The 18,423-nt window shown below is 62.2% G+C and overlaps 2 protein-coding genes across 2 annotated transcripts; both read left to right on the plus strand.

Annotated features, from left to right (window-relative positions):
- Positions 1–1,530: 1,530 nt before the first annotated feature.
- LPMP_060760 (hypothetical protein) lies at positions 1,531–5,505 on the plus strand (the record flags this gene model as incomplete). The annotated part of the gene is made up of 1 exon (XM_010705655.1): positions 1,531–5,505. One exon carries the CDS (start codon positions 1,531–1,533, stop codon positions 5,503–5,505), a length of 3,975 nt encoding a protein of 1,324 aa, XP_010703957.1.
- Positions 5,506–8,247: 2,742 nt separating this feature from the next.
- Positions 8,248–18,225, plus strand: LPMP_060770 (hypothetical protein; the record flags this gene model as incomplete). Its single annotated transcript, XM_010705656.1, has 1 exon — positions 8,248–18,225. The coding sequence occupies one exon, from the start codon at positions 8,248–8,250 to the stop codon at positions 18,223–18,225; it is 9,978 nt and encodes a 3,325-aa protein (XP_010703958.1).
- Between the last annotated feature and the right edge of the window lie 198 nt (positions 18,226–18,423).

Below are 18,423 nucleotides of genomic sequence, written 5' to 3' on the forward strand. Positions count from 1 at the left end.
CTGTCTGTCTGTGCTGTTGGCTGATGTTGGGTGTCTCTCTCAGCTGTCGTCGTGCTCTTCTCCCTTTTTGCTCTTATTGTCATTTGTTTTGCGCGCGTGTGTGTGTGTGTGTGCGCTCAAGTCACCCGATATTTCCTCCGTCCCTCCGTCCACTGTGGGTGGGTGGTGTGGGTGTGAACGGCACTCACCAGCATTGCCTGCTTTGCTCTCGTCTTCATCGCTTTTGCCTTCTTCGTCCCTCGTGTGCCGTTACGAGAGAGAGAGAGAGAGGCCCATTCCCTCCTCTCTTTCCACTCGTCTTTGTATGCGCTGAGGATCCTGCCAGCCTTGGTGGTGCTTGCGACAGCCCCCACACGTGCACCCACACGCTCAGGCGCGCACGCCATGACAGGTGTTTCTGTTTAGGGGCTCGCATGCCTGTGAACTTCTCTCTCATTCACCTGAACATCATCTGTGCCCCCCCCCCCCCCCCCCCCCCCCCAGCCCCACGCATGACTCATCCACCATCTCTGCTTCTCACTCTCATCCTTTGCCGCTATGCAAACGTGCAGGCACATTGCCGCTGCTGCTGATAACTAACCGCAGCACACTCTGCCAGTGCTGGCACTCGACCCCACCTTCGTGCAACGAGGAATTGCCATGGCAACGATCGCGTCAAAGGCCGCCGCAGTGACGGGTGCCGCGGGACTAGGGACATGCATGGATTCGGAGTTGCTTGCCCTGGAGTCGCCCACGAGGGCGAATCAGCGAGGGCTCAAGTGTCTCGACAGGAGCTCTGCAGCGACGGTTGCAGCTGCAGCTGCGGAGACGGCGAAGCTCAGCACCTCCGCGTCGGCCATGGAGTCTTTTGGCGAGACTGCTCTCACCTATCTGGGGAGTAACGACGCAGCGCCACCAGCGCTGGCGCAGGCATTATCATCGAGGGCGGCGCGGCAGTTTGCTTCCTGGGCCGTCGCTGCTGGGAGCAAATCAGCGGTGTTGCTAGCCGCCGCCCCAATCCTGCCAGATGATGTGGTGGCAACGAAGTCAGCGCATGACCTTCCTACCGAAGAAGGCGTGCGGCGACTAGCCATAGGCAGCAGTGGTGTGCAGGAGGATGACACCGCCGCCAGTGGTGGCGGGTTCCGCTCTTGCACCAGCTCTGTGGTGATCGTGGAGGCCACTCCGGATAACCAGCCGGTCTCTGCGCTGAGAACCCTGAGCACTGCCGCCTCAAAGTTTTGCTTACCCGGTGAGTCCCCGCAGCGTACACCACCATCGCGGGCGCAGGAGCTCCATTCGAGGCACTCGAAACTGCCATCTTCTTGCCTGTTGACGCCACCTATCCAGTCGCCACAAGAGGTGTCGTGTCTCTCCGGTAGCGGCGGCTGTGTCAGCTTCAGCCCAGGGGGCGCATCGGACAGCACGGGTTCCACAGCGGCGGCCACCTCGGCGCTGAATAACACCACACCAAACATCTTTCCCGCCTCACACTGGATCCAGGCTACACTGGACCTCACTGCAACGCACCCTCGTGGCGACAAGGAGACGATGGTTACATTTCTGCCGCCTTCACAATCAGTGACGTTGAAATTTCGCAAAGACGCGCTTGCGGCGCAGACGGCCGTGTCACTGCACGAACGCCGCGTCGCTGCGGTGCTCCACTCCCAAAAAGAGATGCGCGAGTTTACAGCGATTATGCGGCGCGTGGAGGCGAAGGGCGGCGCCAACGCGTCCCGTCAGCGGCAGAAGCGACAGATTGGAAGTGTCGCTGCTGCCGCTAACGGCACCGTGGCGGCTGGAAGGGTGGGCAGCAGGGCAAACAATAATAGACGGCGGCAACTACATCCCCCCAGTCGCCGCGAAACAGGCGGTAGTGTCAAGTGTGATGCTTTATTACATGAGAGCGCGTCCCATCGGAGTAATTCACCCTATGGAAACAGCAGCACGACCAGCCGTCCATCAGGGCAGCTGCCACTGCCTGGCAGGGCTGAGGTTGGCGGCTGCGGCCGCTCCAGCATGGACAGCGCGGAGTCATATACAGAGGAGGTAAGCTTCTCCAGCGTCTTTTCCGAGATGCCTGAGCTCGACGGCGACGGGAGTCCTGATGCCACTGCCAGCTCCCAACTTCACCGCACTGGTGGTCCAACGTCTGTGCAGTCTAAGCAGCGTTGCGGACATCTCCCCGGAGGGGGCGGCGCCACGGCAGTCGCACAGTCAAAAATGTCAGCGGCGGCTGACAACATGGCCCGCCTGGCGCTCTACAAGCTGCGCGACCGGACAGCGCGTGGGTTGATTACACTGCAGCACCAGCGCGTGGCACACATGCGCGCTGGGACGCCGGTGCTCGAGCGCCAGATGCAAGCGAGTCGGCAACGCCTGCTGCACGCCTACAGGGCTGGCGCAGGCAAAGGCAGAGGCGCCGGTGCGCAGACGCGTGCTGCGCTCCATGAGGCAATTAGGGATGCCGCAGCCGCGGAGGACAGGCTGGTGGACACGACTGCACTGCCCGATGAGGCACTGGTGCACTTTCAGATCCCGATGCCTGACGATCTGGCGGAGCTGAAGGTCTCGTGGCGCGGCATCCCCGACGCTGTCGGTAGCGACGACGACAGCGATAATGGCGACTCGTTGAACGCAAGGCAGTTGTCGTTGAATATGAAGTGTGTGACGCAGCTACCAAAGGTGGGCGGCGAGGCAGACAGGAGGGGAAAAGACAGCGTCGGCTGCCCTCGTATCGGCATCCATAGCGGTGGCAGTAGTGGTGGTGGCGGTCGCCAAGGCACTGACTCGCGTTGTGTCGGCGCTGAGACCCCCGTTGTGCCGATCGCGGCACCGGATCAACGTGCCAAGTCCCTGACTTCCACCTCTTCTCTGCTCAGCAACGGCACCTTGCGCCCCGCCAATGCTCACACGTCGGCGTCCGATTTGTATCTTGGAAGCGACGAGTTGAGTCTTCCGCCGGTGGCTGACAGCGCCACATGCTTCACGGCGGGGGCGTCCGTGGCTGCTGCCGCGCTGGAGGCTGCGGCGGAGGCCAAAGACGAGCAGCGCCTGCGCAACGAGCTGCAACGACGCCTGGCGCAGGCAAACGAGTCCACAGTTTACGGTCTGGACGGCGCCCTGCGTGGCACGCGAGACGGCTGCCCATTCAGGACTGCGAGAGGGGCGGCGGCAGCTGCTACAATACACTCCAGCGTCGCCGGTGGAGGTGCTGACGCAGCCCCGCACAGCGCACGGAAGGTAAAGCTGAATCGGCATCGCCTGGGAGAGAGTGCTGCTCCCCCGAATCTGCAACCGCCGGCGCGGCTAGCTGCAGGGCAGAGCATGCCTGGGCAAGTCCCGCTCGTCCGAGAGACATGCAACGTCGGCGTCAGTGTCCCTGCGTCCGTGGCAGTTGCCGGCGTGCAGGAGCGGCGCACCGATCTATCCTTCGTTCTCCCTGACCCCGGAGGTCACCCGCAGCAGCTGAAGCACCAAGGCGGTGTCCAGCTCGGGAGTGGCCCGGCAACCTTGCTGAGCACGCAGAACGGTATCGTTGCTGCGCTACTCTCCACGTCCCTTCCACCTCTCGGAGGCAGCACAACGCCGGCTACGCAATCGCGCGCTGTGGTGGCACAGTCCACCTCTCCTGTAGCGTCTGCGCTCGGCGCGCAGGCATCCGCAGGTGGCCTTGCCGTTGCCGCCGCACTGTTGCCGCAGCCCCGTCGCCCCCGACGCAACAGCAGCTTCCTGAAGCGGAAGAAGCGGCATCGGCGCAAGCCGCTGACAGCTGCCATCGGGGTCGGCGAGCATGCATCGGCGCTACTCCAGCAGGAGTTGCTGGTTACGAGGTGGTGGGAGCTGGCGGCGGACCAGGAGCCCAGTCACGACATCGAGTGTACCTGTGCCACGCTGCAGCGACTGCGCCCGCTGCGGGACCAGCTCATGGAGCGCGACATGTGCGCGGGTACGAGGTCCCCACGCGTGGCGAAGCGTGGCGCTGAAGGACCAGAGCATCCTTTACTGCTGATGCGCGACCCTGTGCTGGGATCGCGGCCGGCGACGCCACCAGACACGGCACTCGCGACGCCCATGCCGTTGCCGAACGTGCCCTTGAATGCATCAGTCAGCAGCACCGCTGTGACTGGCACAATGACAGCGCCATCGCCACCGCCACGGCGCACTGAGGCGGACGCTGCCGTTGTGCGTTCGCACCTGGCAAAGGCGTTGCTGCGCCGACAACGCCAGCTGATCTACAACGAGGCAGTGCGGCTGGACACGACGAACCGGCTGGAGGCCCACGCCGCTTATCTTGATGCCCTTACTCAACTCGCTCACAAGCACGTGTCCGCTGTGTCGTGGCCTGCGGTGTCGGCCCTAATGGACGAGCTACGGAAGCGACTACAGCGCGAGGCGCAGCTGACGACTGGTGCCCCGGCTGCCACAGGGGATGGCGCAGCTAGCGAACTGGCGGCGCAGGCAACCGTGGCGCCCCCCAGCTCATTCTCCACAGCGTCCTCACTGTCAACGACTTCTGTGGTACTCCAAGCGACCACGCCAGCGCTGCCGCCGCCGCCGCCGTCCGCGCAACAGTATGGTGGCCTTCAGCAGCTCATCGCCACCCACTTCGGCGTACTCGAGCTGACGCAGTGGGCAGTGCAGGAGTTGTTGCAGCACCTTGCCGCGCTGTATCGCATCCCCTTGTCTCTCCTGCACGAGTGGATTGCGGAGCAGCAGCGGTGCTACTCACGATCTTACAACTACGAGGAGCGCTTTCTCGCTGTCGATCGCACCATTGTTGGGCGCGCGGTAACAAGCGACACGGTGCTGCGGCTCACGCTGCACCGCTGCTGGCGACCACCACTGGCACCGCTTCAAGGCCCGTCCAGAGCTGCAGGTAGCGAGGCCATGGTCTACGTCAGCCATTACCAGCAGGAGCAACAACCTGTTGGGCAGGGAGAGGGCCTCTACTACATTCGAGTACGGTCAGCAGTACAGTCAGTGGCGTCCACAGCGGTCCCGCTGAGTTCGACGGCAGCGACATCAATCTCGGGGACGGCTACGTCTATGCGGGACTTTCCGGCGTCATTCAGCGAAGGCGTTCACGTGTTAGCAATGGGCTCGCTCTCCGCGATAGCCTCCGAGGCTACCATGCTGCAGTCCTCATCGTCCGCAAAAGTTCTCAACTTCTTCGGTCAGACCTTGATTGTGCACCTGATCTCCACCGGCGTTACCGCCTCCGGCCGCTCAAAGGGTCCTGAGTGCCGCACCGCGACTAAAAGAGCGACCGGATACCACAGCGATGGCAGCGGCGTCAAGGACACTAACGCCGAGGTGGACGACTCTGTATTGGCAGTCGAGCTAATGCAGGCAGGGGCCACCTCCCCTCTGGCGTGCGGCAAGCTTGACCTGTACAGGCTCGGTTACAACACGGGCAGCACCAACCATGGCGGCGGTCGGGTGTGTGGGCAAAACATACAGATCACACTGAGACGCAAAGGCTACCGAAGTGCGGAGCTGAAGGCGACGCTGGAGATACTATGAGCTGGCCGTACTGGCGTGCGTGTCTCTGTGCGCATGCACCGGATCGCCTCGGTGCTGTCACTGCACGCCTCATCTCTTCCCTTTTCGTTTTCTGTTACTCTCTGTGCGTGTGTCTCTGCTTGTAGGTAAATGAGTTGCGCTATCGATGTAGAGGGTGAGGTGGACCAACTTACACCCCACGCACGCACACGCAGCGACTTCCCCTTCTTACCTTTTCCTCTATCTCTCCCCCTACATGGGACTTGAACACCGTCTGTACTCCCCCTCTCCCTCTCTCTTTACAGTTCCCCTCCAAGTTGGTGTTGGTGTCCGACAGAAGCGAAGGGTGAGGGGGGGAGGCAGACAGATGCGATTGGCGAAGGAAAGCGAAGGGAGAGAGGAGGAGAGAGGTAGCCAGGCGGACGTCGCCCCTCTCCTCCTCTCTCCCACCAATGGCCTTTTGTACGGTAAACACTTACGCAGGCAGCGGCGCACGAGACGCGTGTCGGCCCCCCCCCCTCGCATTGCCCGACGTTGATGTAGATATTTGTCCTCAATCGACTCTCTCGTTTACTTATTTATCCCCCGCCCTCCTTCCCGCCTCCACGCCGGTGTGCACTTCGCCTTCTGCTCCCTCTCGCTCATACCATAGCCACTGCTGCGTTGGGTAGTGGTGGGGGTGCGTCGGCCTTTGCATTTTTGGCGTGTGCTCGATGATCTCACAATGTATAGGCCTGATGTGCCAGGCCGTCTCCTCCTCTCCTTCCCCTCCTCCTCGTTTTTCCCCCCTCCCCTTTCTCTCGTCTCGCTGGAGCGTTCGCGTGTGTGCGTGTGTGTGTGAATACTCATCAATCAAACTGAAAGGGCGAGACCGGGGACAACATTTCAGACAAGACCACGCAAGAGAGAGGGAGAGGGAGAGAGAAAGAAGAGGATGCATACGGGGGGAGCGGCGGCAGCGGCGAGGTGTGTGTGTGTGTGTTGAGATCCTCCCATGTGCTTGTGTACGCAACCCCGCCGCCGTGGTGCGCCCTTGCCCCTGCTGCCTCTTCATCCCTCCCATCCACCCACCCTCCCTCTCTCTCTGTTTTTCCTCACCCTCGCTGCCTCTGCTCACCCCTCTTGCCTCCCTTTTCTCGTCTCGCGACACACCCGCCCCGTCCTCTCTACACATTCATCACGCGTGCCGCTCTCCACCACCACCACCACCACCTCCTCCCCCTCCTCCCCATCAACGCCCATCGCGGCGACGCAAAGCAACAGTGAAAAACAAACATTCCCCACCCCACCCCACCCCCTTACTAACAGCGCCACCACCGACACGATCGTCTGTGTGTAGTCTCTTTTCTCTTTGTGTGCCGCTCGTTGACGCGCTCGGCTGGCCTCCACCTCCCAATGCGCCACTAAAGCGTACGCCTAACGTAGCGCCAAGAAACGAACGTGTAAGTGCCGCATAAAAGGAGGCGGAGAGGAGGTGCACAGCCATGCGCATGACTGACGAGCACAGCAACACAGGTGTACATACAACCCATCATCTTGTCAGTCCTGCCGCGCAGGGTTGGGGAGAGTGGCACGAGCGGGTGGCGGCTTACCGTGACGGAGGTGCTTGGCGCTGTCGTTGGGTCGACTCTCCTCGCGCGTCGGTGCCTTTTCCCTTTTCCCGTTGTTACCCCTCACTCGCGTGCACGCAGCGTGTCGTGCTGTGTGTGAGCGCGTGAGTGACTGGTTGGCGCGACACTCCTTTACCCACCACCTCACCCCACTCCCTCCCTCCCCTTCCCTTCCCTTCACACTTCGCCTTCATCTTTGCTTTCTCTCTGCCCAACCCCCTGTGCGCTTTTTGGTGCGCCTTCTTAGTAGCGGACTCGCGGCACTGGGCAGCGGGGGAGGAGCGTAAAAGGGGGTCAAGAGGGAGAGGAGGAGGGTAGCGGAATGCAGCGTCGTGCTTCGCGCCGTGGCCATGCCGAGCCAGGGCTCTCGCCAGTGTCTTGGTTGTGTAGGACACGTTGCACTTTTCCCTACGCGTCATCTCTGGTGGCGCAGGGCGTGCTGGTCTGTTGCACTGCTGCCGCTTTGCCAGAGAAGACCCCGCAACGGGCAGACGCAGCGGCGCAGGCGAGATGTTGTGCCCTTAGCCGAGGCCGAAGCGTTACCACAGTGCCACGGCAATCGAGCTTTCCACTTTCCAATCGGTGGCGGCAGCCCTTCCGGCTCGTTGGTGCCGTGTACCTCGTCACCCAGCAGAGCACACTGCACACTGCGTCGTCGCCGCCGGCGTTTGCTGAGCTCACACCACCGGGCTGCAACGGCAGTGACAGCCATTTTTCTGCGCCGATCACACCAGCAGCAGCAGCGGAAGCGGGCTCGACGCCGAGGGGAGTGGGTCCCCGCAAGCGACAGGCAAAGCGAGCGGTAGCAAGCAGTGCGGCTGTCGAGACCAGCGCCGAACAACGAGAGGAGAAGGGCAATTCACAGGGTCGTCAGCTGAGTGACGCCAGTGGCGAACACCGCCGGCCTACAGACCAGTCCCTGTCCGCTGCCGCACCCTTACAGCGGGTGTCCCAGTCAGCGGGGAAACGCGAATCGGCCTCGGACTCTGAGTTTAACGTTCTTGAAGCCCTCCGCCTTCCTGCCCCACCGACGCGAGACACTGCCACACCGGAGTCCATTTGCAGCTACCTCCTTACTCTTCGCCGCGTAGTTAGTGTGAACCGCACCGGTACACATCTCGTGAGTATAACGGGTCGAGCTGCTCTGGTGTTTATGCGTCAAATCCTGCCGTCGCTAATGACAATGCCGCCGGTGCCGGAGGCGGATCTGCTGACGGGGGCCATGGCGGCAACAGCAGCTCCTGCTGGGGTGACATCGATAACAGTATCAGGGAGCGACGCCACAGTCAAGCGAAGTGACCCGGAATCGGGGGCGGACAGTCAAAGTGCCGACACTGCGCGCGGAATCCGCCACGCGGCGACGTTCGCCCACCCTTCTTTCCCTCCTCAATCTCTGCCGCGTGCGTCTCGTCAAAGCACGCACGAGGCGTCTCCGGTCAGTGCAGATGTGCCCAAGTGGTACAGGGTGTGCGGCACGGGGACCGTGCCGTGGACGGAGCCGCTTGCGGAGGCAGTGCTACTGATGTGCAACAGGCTTAATGTCGAGGTGCGTCACCTGTGGATTGCGCGAGCGGCGCTGCTCTACCTTGCGTCCGTAGAAGGGAAGGACTGCGCCGATGCCCGGCAACCGCTGCCCACGACGTTGGGCGCCACCCCGAGCAGCCTCACGCGCACGCTAGCGAGTGCCCTTAAGGACAAGGCACAGCTAGCGCTCGCGCTGATGAGGACGCTGGACCGGAATCGTCGGCAGAGTCGCCTGACACGCGAGGTGCTGCGGCCGGTGGCAATGCGGTCCGCCCTGCGCTTACGCGCAAAGCAAAATGGCGCGGCATCTGCTGGCGGACTCGGTGGCTGTGATGGTGGTGGTGGTGCTGCTGCCGCTGTGGCAGCGAGCGTGGGGCCAAAGCGCGGTGATACCCGTGTTTCTGGCATGGATGGCGACGGCAAAGTGCCCACACCCGCATCATTGGCACCGCACGGAGCTGCCACGCTCATGCCCCAGCATGCGAGCTCCTTTGTGAATCTTGAGCGCTACCTTGCCGATAAGTTATTGCCGCTACTCTACGGCGAGTTTGTTCACTACTGCCACGCCGTTGAGCAGTGGCGCGACAACAACCTCCGTGCAGCAACTCAGAGCACTGTGGCGGCGGCAACGGTGGCCGCTGACACAGCAGCAGCAGCAGCAGCAGCACCAGCTGCTTCACGACTATATCAGCACGCTCCCAGCCCGGGCGCACTGGACGATCGCGCGTTCTTGCCTAACATTTCGCGCTCTGATCTTGAAACATTTTCGCTGCTCTCGGCGGTACTGCACCGGGCGATCGGCCTGCACGGCGTCGTGCGCTGCGGCGACGAGGTTCACTTCGACTTGAACGAGCACAGCCCTGATGCGTACACCCCCGTGGGACCGAGGTCTCTCGGGATCGTCAGCGGCCTGAGCGGTGATGTGGGGCCATCTGCCGACCACCCCCCATGCGGACGAGAGCGGCCGCGCGGGTTACTGCCCGCTGCGGGATCTGTTGGCGCACTGCCACCGCCGAGGAGTCCGCAGTGCCAACCGGCAATTCCGCTGCGTTCATTCCGCATCACGATTGAGGCTGTTGCCGCACGGCTGGATGCGGCTGGCGGGCCCCACACTGGTGCGCTGGAGTCGATCGCATCTGGAGGTGTGCGGCCGTATGGGATGGACGGTTACGCGATACAAATCGATTCCCCACCACCGTTTGTGCCGCCGCACTCCGCGACAGGCGCTGGGGTTTCCCGGTCACCCAGTGACGGCAGCAGCGGTCGATTCCTGTCGTCGTCGTCGTCATCGTCCACATTGAGGTTTGGTAGGCCTGCAGCGCCCTCTCCTGCGCGATCACCGCGTGCGTTCTCGGCTACGGCGCCGTCGCCGGCGGCCGGACACAAGGAGCACAGCGATGGTAGCAAGGGCCAAGACGGTGCGACGAGAAGCAGCGGAGCACCGCACACGACGACGACGACGGCGCCACTGTCGTTCAAAGCCTTCGGAAACTTCAACGTCGATGGTTTTTTGCCTATTCTCAGCTTATGCCTCCACGACTACTCTTTCCATCTCTTCCTGACAGCTGCAGCAGACGACACCCGCGCCCGTGATGTGGTGAGGTGCGCAACCGGCAACACCAGTTCTGTAAGTCCAGCGACAGCGGCGGAGGTCAGCGCATTGGTCGAGGAAGACGTGTCGGCGCTCGCTGCCGCCGTCTCGAGGCTCCTCCTCCTCGGTGTGTACTGGGCACCACTTTGCCGGACGTACCAGCTGCCCGCAGTGTTGGCGCTTTTCGCTCGCGTGGCGACATCGGAGCCGACCCACACCAATCCAGAAGAAAGCGCGTCAGCAGCAGCAGCAGCAACAATGGCTAGTTTGCACCCTGCTTTGTCTCCACCCACTGCCGCCTCACTGAGTACAGGGGCGACACCGGTGCCACTGGACACGATGGTTCTTCGGCGAGTCCGAGGTACGCTTCTGCCCCCAAGTGACAGTCTTGCGACGCCGTCGTCGCCGTTCGTTCAGCAGCTGTGCCGCCTGGCATACTCGAGCGGCTGCTACATGGAGAGGGTAAACTTTGACACATTTGCGCGCCTCACCAGCATTCTCGATCGAGTGCTATCCCAGTGGCCGATGCAGCATGCCGACGTGACCGCTGCAGCCTCGACGTGCTCCCTCAGCGATACCACCAATGCAGGCTTTGGTGGCGCAAGCGGCGACGGCGTGAGCGGCAGCGGTGGTGTCGCTGCTGCAACGGCCGCCACAGTGTCCAGCGGTGGAGAGTTGTTGTTATCTGCCGCGGCAACCTCGGGTCAGAGTCGTGACACGGTTGCCCGAGCAGCCGGCACAATGTCAGTGACCGGTACTGTCGGTACGGCGGTATCCCATGCAAAGGGGTCGTGCGCCGTCTTCTGTGCCCCACCGGCAGCTGGGATGGCCGTGTTGCACTTTTTCACCCCGATCGCGGAGAGTTTCTGGTCTCGAGAGCGCGGGCGGACGATGTGGCAATCTATCCCCAGGCGAACAAGGCAGCACCTGACCGCCACGTCCAGCGTCCCTTTCGGGCGCGCGCGTGAGAAGGGATTCTTAGGATTTAACACCTACACCTACCCATACACACAACTGCGGGTGTCCGTGCCGCATGTCGCCGGTGACACTACGGCGTCCCCGGATGGGGTTCGTGACGTACTGCCGATGCCCCTCTACGTACTGCGGCAAATGGGAATGAATGTTGGGGGTGCCGAGCGCACGAGCACGCCGGATGAGCTGCTAAGGGTGTACCAGACGAGCGAGCGCGTGGAGTCGTACATGGCGGTGCTGAACGGTGTCGGCTGCGCTACGGCGGCGCGCCCGTTTATCTGTGAGTATCTGAGAAGCGATTTTATGTGGCGCGCAATCCCGAATGACGCTTTCGCGCCGCTCGTGACGGCTGTGATGGAGTTGGAGTTGACCAGCATGGCGGTACCGGAGCTTTTATCGCTGAGCGGCAGTCTGGAGGACAGCGCTGGGCCAAAGCATCACCACACCGCCAGCTCGAGCCTGCCGGGCCGCCTTAGTGGATGCTTGTCGCCGCAAACAATGATGAGTTTGAATGCGCGCGTCGAACCCCACGAGCTGCGACTCCTGACGGCAGACAATGAGGATACTCGTACTCTGTACGAGGAGACCGATGTTCGCAAGCTGCTAGAGACGGTTGTCACGGACTCTCGTCACGGTGGTGGCAAGCTACCACTTCTCCGCTTCACGCTGCGCCGGATCAGTAGGAGCGGTTGTGTGTTGGAATCGCCGCCGTCGTCGACGACGACAAGCGCAGCGGGTCCACACACTGATGGTCCAGGCGGTACCGCGTCACTGTTTACCCTCCGACCCGCTCCCCATCAAGGCGCTGAGGGGGCTCGAAAATTGAAACGCTTTCCCGGAACACCGACGTGCCACAGCTTTGAATGGATGGCAGACTTGCTGTGGGAGCCCGCCTACTCAAGGTCATCCGATGAGAGCGCGCGACTGCCACTGGCAGCCCTCCCGCCGATACTTCGAGCTATGACGCTGCTGGCGGAAGCGGAGCGCCGTGTTGATGGCGCCTCACCTGGCAGTAGGACGTGTTACTCAGGGCCAGAGTCCCTGAACGTTCACAATGTAGAGCTCATCTTGCGGATGGCTTACCGATTACTGTTCGACACCGTTGCTGAGGCTTCAGCTGGTGCTGAGCCACCTACAGTGGTGTCACTGGAGGCCCTCGTGACGCTGTACCTGAGCCTTACTAGCGTCGCGAGTCAGTGGGGGGCTGCTTCGTCGCCCATGCGAGCCGAGCACTCGCATGTCGCGACGCCCAAACCGGCGGAGAAGCCTCCTGTCGCGGGTGAGCGAGTGCGCGAGGGTGGAGGTGGGACTCGGTCATCGGGCCTGGTGTTCATGTCGCTGGCAGTGGAGTGCTGTTTGGCGCACTGCGAAGATGCGCTGCGACCGCGGCTGATGGCGATCGCACATGACACGCTCGTTAGCGGCATGGATGACGCCGCGCCCATGAAGCGTGAAAGCGTAGCAACTGACTTGCGGGCATTGCTGCAGCTGGCGGTGCTGGCGGAAGGGCTCCTGCCGTGCCTGGCAAATATGTCCGTGCCGGTGACAGCGGCAGCGGGTGCATCGGTCAACGAGCTTATCCATCGGCAGCTGTTTCGTGAGTTGGGAGCGAGTTTGCGCGAGGCGTCGCTGCAGAAAATTGCGGGAGAAGTGTCGAGGATGCTGTGGTGGGTCACACGGCGCGCGCACGCGGAGGTGAACGTAGAAGGCGCGCTGCCACTGCCACCCCTGACCTCGTGGGCTGAGACACTTCTGCAGCAGGAGATCAGCGCAAAGCGACTGCCGATGGCTGACCGCGCCATTACCGCTGCTGATGCTACCGCCGTGCCATCGGCGGCGTCGTGGTGCTCAGGCATGGGCCGCCAGAGCTTTGACCTCTTTGAGTGGGCGCTACTGCCATTTTACGCGAAGCTGGAAGCACGTCAGAACGTCTCCAACTCCGCCGCGTCCGCCATGACAGTCGATAGGACTTCGGCTGCGCCGCCGCGGCCACCTCCGACGCCAGCGCCCATGTTGGACGACTTCCTGTTTCTGGAAGATGCTTACAGCGAGCCTGCTGCTGAGCTTGCTACACATGTGTGGCCGCCGCAGTCGTCTTCGCATGGACTTGCCACCGGCTTCTCCTCGGGAGCCACCACGGGTGGCGCTAAGGTCAGCAGCGACGGAAGCACGACAGCGTTCTATCCCAGTGGCCCATCCGCAGCGCCGCACACGGCGACGCTCGAAGCTGCTCTCCACGCCCTGCCATTTCAGTGCGACTCATTTCACGTCCTCCTGCACATTGTCCGGCAGCTGTTCCTGTCGCACCCGGTCCTGCTGTCTACTGCACCCGAGGCCGTGCTCTACTATGAGCTGCGCACTGCCCGTACTGCGGCCGACGATGAGAAACGCATCACGGATACATCTATAGGTGCTTCAGCACCGGAACACATTTATGCGGCGACGGTAGGACGGAAGGCGTGGGCAACTTTGCCGGTGCAACGAGCGGAGTTACCACACGGCCTGCGGCAGCGCTACGTCGACACCCTCTTCCGTTTCTTCAAGCGACTTGTGCACCACCACAGCTGCACCGCAGAAGAGCTGGTGGAGCTGCTCCACCTACTGTGGCTGGCTGACCCACATGCTTCCCACGTCACTTCCTCGGGTCTGTCGTCGTCATCGACGACAGTGTCGACGTCCCAGTGGCCGAGCCTCTTTGCTCACTGCAGCAGCTTTGTGAAGGCGTCGCTGGCTGAGTTGGATGCTGCTGCTGCAATGCGCGACACTAGTGACAGCTTTAAGGGTGACAACGACCCCGGAGCATCATCTTCACTGCTCCGGAGCGTGCCGGAGGTGCTTCAAACCGTGTACCGTACAGCTCACTATGGCCTCGCCAAGAGCATCACGGTCAAGTCGCGAGAGATGCACTGGATCTCAGTCAACGCCGCGGCTCTTCACCCACGATCGGTGGTGTTCTTTCTGCAGTGCCTTAACACCGTAGTCAGAGGCCTGGGAGAGCATCGTCAGCAGCGCGTCTCCGCGCCGCAGTCGCTGTCGATGCCGCGGTTGCAGCACCACGAGCAGCAGGAGCGAACACATCATTCGTTAAGCTGCTCGCACAGGAGCGCACTTGAGTTGTTTCAGCCCTTCATTATTTGCGCCTCCATCACCGGAGAGCCGATGGCTGGAGTGGCAAAGCTGTGCTATGTGCCGTTGATGCTGGAGGCTTTAAGCCAGATGGACCCGAAGCTGTTGCTCGTCGTTATTCAGACCGTGTTCACTGGAGCAGCGTGGTCCGGTGAGGGTGGAAGGGATCAGCATGACGACGGCGGCGGCGGTGGTGGTGGCGCTGTCAACAGCCGGCGTGAAGTAACAAGTGCAGGGAGTGGGCACTTTTATCGTAAGGCGCTCGCTGGCTCACAGACAGGGCTAGGCAGCACGCGGATGCGCGAAAAAGGCCACATCCAGTCCACTCGCCCGTCCGTTGCTGGAGGCCTGCAGACTTCACAGCGACTTTCAGAGAGCATTGCAGCAACGATGGCAGCGCTGCTGATGGTGGCCAGCTATGCGCAGGCCTCGTCAAGGGTGTGGGTCCCGAGCGGAGGAGCAGGAGGTGACGAAGATGCTGATTCGACCGTGGCCACCACACCCGCCACACCGCAACGTATACCGTTGGCGCGCATCGGCAGAGCGCAGCGTTCTGCACTCATTTTCCTTCGCAGTTCACTTTTCGAGCTCCTCTCTCTGGCCCGCTCGCGCCACCCGCTGCAGTGCGTGTCTGCATTCACAGTTGTTCAGGTAATGCAGCTGACGGTGGTGCAGGAGAGCCCGCGACTGGCGAGGTTGCTGGAGTGGATACTCTTGTCTCAACTATTGCCACCTGTGCTGAGGGTGGAGAGGGACATCTTCCCTGCTGCCACAAATAGGCCGCCTCGCTGCGGGAGTGGGTATGTCGCAACGCCTTCGGCGACCCTCCCCAAGTTCTCCACCCCCACTTCTACTGCCGCTACGCCTGCTCGTCACGACAGCCTCAAAAAGTACGGCGTCACCATCACCGAGGACACCATCGGGAGGATGCGCTTCCCAGCCACGCACCAATCCGTGCTGCTGCTTCGCCTGTTGCCGGTTCAGTGTTGGCGGTCCCTGCTTCATCGCAATGTCTGTTGGCCTAGGTACCGCGGATACTCACTTCAGGTGTCCAGCAGACGTTTGCGGTCGCCGGTGGTGACGAGAGGTGAGACCCACACAGCGGACACAGCGCGAGATCGCTCGATTGCGAAGTGGAATGAAGTTCGCAGCTCGTTGGCATCTCTCCTTCTTTCGCTGGATGTGGAGTCGATTGAGTGTCTCGTGGCGGAGGCGATGGGGCCGATGGTGCTGTTGGTGGTGACGACGGAGCTACTACGCGTGGTGGCGCGGCAGCGCACCTGCTCGGGCGACAACCTCACCACCTTACGCAAGGATGCAGAGGGCCTGACACGCGCCGTAGGCGCTACACTGCGAAGTACGCCGCACGCCGATGATTGCCAGCTCTCTAAAGCGGACAAAGGGCCAGCGAGCATCGCTGAGCCAAGTGGCGCAGCCAACGACACCCCCTCGCCCGCAGCGTTGACGTCGTATGAGGCGGTGCACTGTTATGCTTCTCCTGGGTCCGTGCTGACCGACGAGGCAGTGCAACCGTGGCTTAAGGCAGCTTGCAATGTGATCGATCAGCTGGCGAGTACGCGGCACACAGACTTCGTGGCGGTACTTGAGCGAGAGGCGGCGTGGCAGCGGCGCGTGACGGAGGCCTCCACGTATCAAGGCGGGGCAACAGAAGATATTCCCCTTGGCGTTTACAAACAGACGGCTGTTGAGGCTATGAAGGCAATGAGAGCAGTGGTAGGGGCTACCAGAGGTGGCGCTCCTGAAGACGCCGCGCCGGTACTTGACATTGGAGAGGATGGCTTGGCTGAGGTGAGCGACATCGGCGATAGTGGTGAGGGGCACGAGAGGGCCTCGCTTGGTGCTAGCGCAGGTGCAGCGGTGACAAGGGACGACCTGAGTGCCCTTGGGAGCAGCGGTGGAGGCGGTGCGACGACGATGGGTTTCGTCGCTACGAAGACCACTGTGCAGGACAGCGGCGTGAACAGATGGCTTGGCGACTCAGACAAGGTGGCAGCACAGCCGCTCGTGCTTGACTGGAGGCCGATTGCCGAGTTTATGCGCGTAGTGCGTCAGGTGGATCCGGGCATCTCGCAACGGCAGGTGCGACTGGAGTGGTGGATGCGCCAGCCCGCGCTGGCGACGGGTGCACTAGTAGAGACGCCGGTCGCTCAGTCAGCATCACTCGCAGAGGCAGCCTTGGTGAGTCGTGTGGATGATGCACATGATGTGCTGCACAACGCTATTAGCGCCACCCTGCAGCACACACGCCAGCACTGGCAGGCAGCGGACAGAGTGGATGGTGTACAACCGTTGTTGGTGATGAACTTACGCGACGCACTGAACATTTACCCTTCGAATGAACAAAACGTCTGCAGTGGAGACGATAGCGCCGCCGGCGGGCAGCTGGCGATCCCGATGTGTGAGGACGGCGCAGCTGAAGCAGCGAGCCGTTTAGGCGCCTCCGCAGCCCAGGGCATCATTCGGGACTCCGTCGAGGTCGTAGAGCAAACTCGCTGGTTGGAGTATGGTGCTGACAGTAGCGTCTTCGTTGACGGCAGCAGCGATCCCGCTACGTCCTTGAGTGGCTTCGCCACGACGGTGGTGCTGGGGCTGGCCCGCCCCTGCTCTGCCCTCTCGGTGTCCTCCATTCATTCGGCCAGCACAACGAGTAGTGCAGCGACGGTCGACGAGCACAAGCGTCGGCGGCTTGTCCTGCTGCGTCGCGCCGGTGTGTTAGCTTCGGTGCAAGAGATGGAGCAGCGTTATCGCGCGCACAGGCTGAGCGGCGCGATGTGGCGTGACGGCACGGTGGCGTCGGAGGGCGCATGTGAGGCCAATTTTTGGCGCCAGAAGTCGCAGCAGCTGCAGCGAGAGATGCTCAGGTGTATCTTCGGTGGCGACGATAGCACGGCTGGCGCACTCCAGCGTTCGCATGCGTCGGACAGTGGCGTTGCTTCGAAGGACTCTGCAGGAGCGTCCGGGGAAGAAGTAGCATCTGCAGCAGGGCAATCTAGGATGAATAGATGCATGTCTTATCTGGAGCGCAGTGCTCGTCACCGACTCCAACTTCTCCGCTGCAATGACCTCGCGCAGCTGCTGCTGCTGCTGCTGACGTCGGCGACATCGGCGGCATCGCCACCACAGGGTGCACAGGATGGAATGAAGGAGGACACGGATGTGTCGCCTTCGCTTCGTGGCCTACAAATACGAGTTGTGATGGACACGATGGCGGAGTTACTGCCGAGCGCCTCCACAGGCGAGCTGATGCAGGTGGCGCTCGCGCTTCTCAAGCTCTCCATCTCAGCAACAACGTTGACTGGCACCGCCAGCACCGACGTGACTACGCCACAGCTGCTCCACGAGGTGCATCTCGAGGCGCGGCGCCTGCTGGCAAACGTGGCAGTGCTCGTCGCGAATGACGTAGAGCGCTTCACTCTTCACGAGCTTCTCTGGCTCATCACGCGGCTGCACACTCCGTGCATTCGGGCGGCGCCAGCGGTGGCGGTACCGCCTCATGCCCAGACGACTCAGCAGGGTGATAGCGAAGCGGCGGGGTGGAGAAAAACGCACCGGAGGCCTACGCACGACAGGCTGCTGGGAGATGAACCTCTCGATGTGTCGATGTCGTACGTGTCAGTGGCTGTCGCGCGCGCCATCCGTGTTGGCATCGAGGGCTCCAGCGCCCCTACAGGCGGTGAGCGAGGCGACAACGCTGACGCTGACGATGAGGATGACGATGGAACTGGTGGCTCTTGTGACGAGGCAGCTGCTCTTGACGGCGACGTGAGCGTCCACGCGCAGTCGGTGGCACCCGTGACAGTTGCTCAGTGGGTCAACGCCGTCGCCGCCGCAGAGCGGTTGCAAGGGAGGTCACATTTATGCCTCGTGCTGCGGCTGGTGGAGCGCTCGGCGGTGTGAGTGTGTGCGCTGCGCTTTTTCACCGACAAGACTCTGTGCGCCTCGGCTTGTGACTTCCTCGCGTGACTTTCACAGATTTGGTGACTGGAGCCAGCAAAACAACGAAGAGCGACTGGTGGCCCAACATCGGTGACATCTGTCGCAGCCAGCAGCGCCAACAGCGAGGCGGTGCGAAAAGAGCGTTGGGGGAATACGAGG

Source organism: Leishmania panamensis (genome assembly GCF_000755165.1).
Source record: "Leishmania panamensis strain MHOM/PA/94/PSC-1 chromosome 6 sequence".
In the NCBI taxonomy this organism is placed as follows: Eukaryota; Euglenozoa; class Kinetoplastea; order Trypanosomatida; family Trypanosomatidae; genus Leishmania; species Leishmania panamensis.